The 5784-nt window shown below is 34.1% G+C and overlaps 1 protein-coding gene across 1 annotated transcript; it reads left to right on the forward strand.

The window, feature by feature from the left end:
* The first annotated feature begins 517 nt into the window (after nucleotides 1-517).
* LOC113714172 (1-aminocyclopropane-1-carboxylate oxidase 5-like) lies at nucleotides 518-2220 on the forward strand. Its single transcript, XM_027237965.2, has 3 exons — nucleotides 518-660; nucleotides 756-988; nucleotides 1272-2220. Exons 1-3 carry the CDS (start codon nucleotides 559-561, stop codon nucleotides 1876-1878), a joined length of 942 nt encoding a protein of 313 aa, XP_027093766.1. The 5' UTR covers nucleotides 518-558; the 3' UTR covers nucleotides 1879-2220.
* Nucleotides 2221-5784: the final 3564 nt, after the last annotated feature.

A 5784-nucleotide genomic window follows, 5' to 3' on the forward strand; every position in this document is an offset into this window, starting at 1 on the left:
GGGACAAACTAATATCATGTTTAGTTCATGGAGGCAAAGTGTGACTGCCCTTATGGTTCAGGTGTTATTAGCCCTATACTATATTCTTAAGACTTTGGTGCCTCTTGTTTCTCATTTTAGATCGATCCTTTTTTCTTCCATTGTCATTGCAATATTGCCAAGTGTCATCATAACTCTATCATTATGCAATTAAAAGAAATCAAATAACAATTATTATTATTAATGAATAAAAATGCCATCAACTCAGGCAGAATGCTTCTGTTGTGGGCTAGAAATACCTCATGAACATTGACCGTATTTCTTTATTCTGAAGTTATTATTGTGTCACCGTCCGTTACCTTACTCTTAACGGCCAACAAATAATAAAGTTGTAATAATTGACTAAAATGTATGAAAGTGTTGGCATCCAAAATGGCTGGAGGAAATTGTTATAAATAGCTAGCTTAAGCCAACATCTTCATCACCAAAAAGTATCAACTCTAATTTTGCCAAAAAGCAAAAAGAAAAAAGAGTCACTTCTGTCTTTTGCTTCTCACAAACTTTGAACTTTTTGTTGCAATGGCAATTCCAGTGATTGATTTCTCAAAGCTTAGTGGAGAGGAAAGAGCCAAAACTATGGCACAGATTGCTAATGGATGTGAAGAATGGGGATTCTTTCAGGTACTTTGTTTAAATTATTGTCCACTGTTTTTTTGGTTGAAATATTTCAAATTGTTTGGAGATCTTTACATTCTTTTCTGTGCTGTTGGCTATAGTTGGTGAATCATGGGATTTCTGAAGAGCTTCTTGAGAAGGTGAAGAAGGTCGCATCCGAGTGCTTCAAGCTGGAAAGAGAAGAGGGTTTCAAGAATTCAACCAAAGTAAAGTTGCTGAATGAACTGATGGAGAAGAAGAGCAGTGACAGATTGGAGAATGTGGACTGGGAAGATGTCTTCCTTCTCTCAGATAACAATGAAAATGAATGGCCATCAAAGACTGCCGAATTCAAGTAAGCATAGCATAAGGGATTCTTTAATTCAATGATACCAACCAAAGTTGACATTTTTCTCCGATAATTCTTGGATGAATGCTATATGAATTGATCAAATCTAGAATGAACTTTTTCCATGATGACTTATAAATCCTCAAGAAAATAGACTGATCGTTTTATTTAGCACCTGGTCATCACCTTTTCACTCGAACAACAATTTTCAGATTGGTTAAACAAATTTTGAAGAATAATGAGGCAATATTGCTTCGAATATCTGACTTGTGATGCATGGAATTCACAGGGAAACCATGAAGGAGTATAGAGCAGAACTTAAGAAACTGGCAGAGAATCTCATGGAAATAATGGATGAAAACCTGGGCTTACCAAAGGGTCACATCAGAACGGCTTTCAACGGTGGCGAAGAAGCTAATGCATTTTTTGGCACTAAGGTCAGCCATTATCCACCATGCCCAAATCCTGAAAAAGTCATTGGCCTCCGAGCTCACACTGATGCTGGAGGTGTCATCTTGCTCTTCCAAGATGATAAAGTTGGAGGCCTACAAATCCTGAAAGATGGCGAATGGATCGATGTTCAACCTCTTCCCAATTCTATTGTCATCAATACTGGAGATCAAATCGAAGTCCTGAGCAACGGGCGATATAAGAGCGTTTGGCACCGTGTTTTGGCCACCCAAGATGGAAACAGAAGATCCATTGCTTCATTTTACAATCCATCACTCAGTGCAACGATATCTCCTGCTCCTGAGTTAATCGAAAAAGCCCAGGGCAAAGAAGTCAATCAAGAAGGTGCTTATCCTAAGTTTGTGTTTGGTGATTACATGTCCGTTTACGTTCAGCAGAAGTTTCTTCCAAAAGAACCAAGATTCCAAGCTGTTAAAGCCAAGTGACTGTGAGGCTCAGGCCAAATGAATCTAAATTTCTCCCAAAAATTAAGGGTGGGGCGTGTAGGCAAATTGATCCTGTTGAGGGGTGATCTAAAATAACAGTTAGCTGCATAAGTGAATAACAAAACAAATATCAAGTGTTCATTGTAGATGTTCTGGTGGCCATTGCTTCATGAAGAGGTGTTGAGAAAACAAAGAAGAACTGGCTTTTAGCAGTACAATGGACATTTTGCTTCAGTCTTTTCGCATAGAGGCCCTGGCAACTTTGTATAAATTCTCCATCTGCTCTGTGTTATGCAATATATGTTCCCTGTAGTTGGTTTTTGTTTGTGTGACTGAGGTCTATGCCACTCTCAGGATCCGTTTGGTTCAATGTAAAACGTTTTACCTTTGAAAATATATTCTATGCATCCAAATTATTATCCAAGAAAATATTTGTTTTTATTTTTTCAATTATTTAAAGATTCTTGAATAGGTTTTTAAATTCTTCTCGTGAAACCAGCCAATTGTACTACTTGACACCCTTGCTCACCTCTGGCAAAGGCAATTTCTGACACAATCATTCATAAATTTTAGATGTAAGGTTAAGATATATCATCCCACATATATTTCTAGTGCAACCGACATTGATGACCCACGTTCACAGTAACTTAATAATACATCTTTGTTTAAAAAAAAAAAAGTTTTACATGTTGTTTGTAGTGAATTATAATCTACTCCCTCCGTCCCACTTTAATAGTTCTGGTTCTTTTTTCACACAGTTTAAGAAAAAGTAGTTAACTTTATTGGAAAAGTAAATTTAGATTGCTATTTTCCTAAAATATCCTCACATTAAATAGAGTACAACTTTATGGGAACTTAAATTGATGGTAAAAAAAGAGTCAACTCTCATTAAATGTAGTAGGTTTATTGTAACAACAACTTACATTAAATAAGGGTATTTTAGAAAAATTAAAATGCAACTACATTCTTCAATTGGAAAGTGGACTACAATTTGGGACAGATGAAAAAAGAAAACAGAATTATCAAAGTGGGACGGAGGGAGTATCTTTTTAGAATAGTTGTATTGGCAATTGTTTCAGTTCCTTCACGACTCGTAGATCTCTCTCTCCCTTTCGCTAACTTCAGAACCTTGAAAGTGGAGCAAAGGGGAATAACTTTGTACATGTTGGCGAGAAATTGTTTTACACTAAATAATGTTTGTAAAGAATTTACCGTTGTAAAACGTTTACCAACCACCAAATTGCTTGGGAAATCATTTTTTGAGAAACTTTTACATTCAAACAAACAGAACCTATTATAAATTCCTTGCTTGTGTCATGATCAATAAAGTATATTCTAAATCTGTACCTAAAAGAAACTCAATTTGGTGTTTTTTGTTTTTTAATTATTTTTGTGCTACGACAAATAAAACATGAATTAAAAATAAACAATCAAATTCAAATGAACCTTGGGTCTTTGTGTAAGTTAATTGTTTTGTATATTCATTAACAACTCTAATCATGTTCCTTATCAGTTATTATTGGAAAAAAAAAAAGGACCAGAAATAAATTTAAAAAAAAGCATTTTCTTATTATAAGAGTACTTTTGAAACATGAATTCACATATAATTGGGATTAATATTAACTAACCGTCTAGAAGTTTTTTTTTTATGTCTATTTTAATTTTGGATTATAAGATTTTCTACAGTCCCTTAATCTTATGTCTAAATCAAATATGGACAAAAAGTACAAACAAATTACAGGATCTTCAAGTGATCAAAGCCCTTAGCATAAATTCAAAAAAAAAAAAGCAAAATTGGAAAAAAGTAAACACAAATAAGATTTGGATCCAGTTTGTGAGTCCTTTAATTCTACTTTTTCTATGACCAAAATCAAAATATTATTGGCAGAACTGATGTGGCTTTTGACCTGCAACGCCTATACAATATTATAATCTGCATGTATAGTTATACTTAAAAAACAGGTTTGACTTCTTTAATGCATTTTCTAAGTTGGATGTTGACTCTATAATGTATTTTTTTTTTTAATCAAATGTCAACGTACCAATTAAACAGAAATGACCAATCTCTGTTTGCTCAAACAACTACCACATAATCATCAGATTCTTTGATTAGCCAAAGAAAGCAAGGCAACTATATATAGCTAGACATGTCTGTCAACTGTAATTCTTTTCTACTCTTCATCTTTTCTTGAAGCTGTACACGTATAGGTTATACACGTTCTGATGAAATTAATTGATTGATGAAGAATAAAAGACCGTCCGTCCAAAAAGGAAATCTATGTACATGCACCCTAGACCATTTCCTTTATCAGCTCTCATGTCTGGATGCTTTCAGAGGAACACAATTAGTCAGCAACATGTGCGAACTTATCTCTTAGAATTGAAGGAAATGGAAGGTTTTGATCCTTCTGTTACGGAAGGAATAGCCTTCGACATATTGTAGCAGGGACATTGGGTATATCAGCAGTGTTATTCCAACTCAGCATCTGCAACCACAACTTTTATACAAGGGATTACAGATAGGAAATATTAAAAACCATCATTCTTGTACATCTTTTTTTTGTTTTTTTTTAATCAACTTTTTATTTTATTGATGAGAAGAATTACAAAACATAAACTCGTGTTACATACATTTTATTTTCCGAACTGACGGTAACCCTAATTTATCAAGGCGAATTAACCCACGAGCTTTCCTTGGAAACATAGTAAAGCTATCATATTCCTTGACTTGTTAATGTGGATGAGATACACCCACATTAGACAACGCATCAGCTACTGTGTTAGCCTCTCGATAGCAGTGTGAAAAATGAACAGACTCCTGCAAGAGCTTCCAAATCTGCCTGATCTCCCTTCGAATTTGCCACGGACATTGAGTGCGACGTTGAATGATCCCAACTAAGAGCAGTGAATATGCAAGAAAAGCATTATTAGCAGTGTTATTCCAACTTAGCATTCACGCCCACAACATCTGTACAAGGGATTATAGATAGGAAATATTAAAAACCGTCATTCTTGTATATCTATATATAAACGCTGGTTTATCAAGAATATGCAAGAAAAGCAATAAATGTGAATTTAAAGGGAAGATTTTATCTTACAGAATTCTAAACAAGAGTCTTTTTTTGTTCTATCTAGACGTAGATGTTTCGTTTTAAAAACACCATAACCTATTAGTACATGCATGTTTTCGTTAATGTGATGGAAACGGGTTATATTAGCATTCACACAGATGCAAAAACAAATTTGAAAAATTATACGTATGGAAATAGTATGTGTACACAGTCTTGCGAGCATTGTAACTGTATATTTTGTATTTTAAATATCCTATGTGGGTCTGCAGTATAAATAGAGCTATTTTACCTTTGCCTCATGCATATATGATAACATGCATGAACGTTACCCGGCGTCACTTCTACTAGGGCAAGCTTGATCTTGGCAGGTTATGAATTGATAATATCAAATTCTGAACTTTTTTAAATATTTTTTTTTAAAGGAAAAAGGATCAAATCAACATCCTCTTACAATTTTGCTGCTGATTCTTGCGACTGATTGATTATCAGTTATGATTTTCCAATATAATGATCCTTTTTTCTTTTATCTAATCAGAAGTTTCAGCAGCACTAAATGGTACTTCTGCATTTGACAATATTCGAAACCAGGGACTGATGAATCTGGTCATATTTGACACAAAGCCTTGCTTCTATGTCATATAAAACGAACTTCTATGACTTTTTTATAATTAGGGTTAGGGCCGGACCACTTAAATATAATCATAACTTGATTGATAAATAATTTGAATTGTTTATTTACGTACGTAAAAGACAATAAAATTTGACTGAGATTTGAGATACTATCTTATTAGGAGATCTGATTTAGGATGTCGTTAGTTTATGTAGTTAATTAACA

This window comes from Coffea arabica, chromosome 10c (genome assembly GCF_036785885.1).
Source record: "Coffea arabica cultivar ET-39 chromosome 10c, Coffea Arabica ET-39 HiFi, whole genome shotgun sequence".
In the NCBI taxonomy this organism is placed as follows: Eukaryota; Viridiplantae; Streptophyta; class Magnoliopsida; order Gentianales; family Rubiaceae; genus Coffea; species Coffea arabica.

What these genes read in the sequence shown, in the direction of transcription:
- LOC113714172 (XM_027237965.2), top strand. Translation starts at nt 559, where the DNA reads ATGGCAATTCCAGTGATTGATTTCTCAAAGCTTAGTGGAGAGGAAAGA. An exon ending in AAGAATGGGGATTCTTTCAG is followed by an intron (nt 661 to 755) that starts GTACTTTGTTTA and finishes TGTTGGCTATAG; the next exon opens with TTGGTGAATCATGGGATTTC. An exon ending in TCAAAGACTGCCGAATTCAA is followed by an intron (nt 989 to 1,271) that starts GTAAGCATAGCA and finishes TGGAATTCACAG; the next exon opens with GGAAACCATGAAGGAGTATA.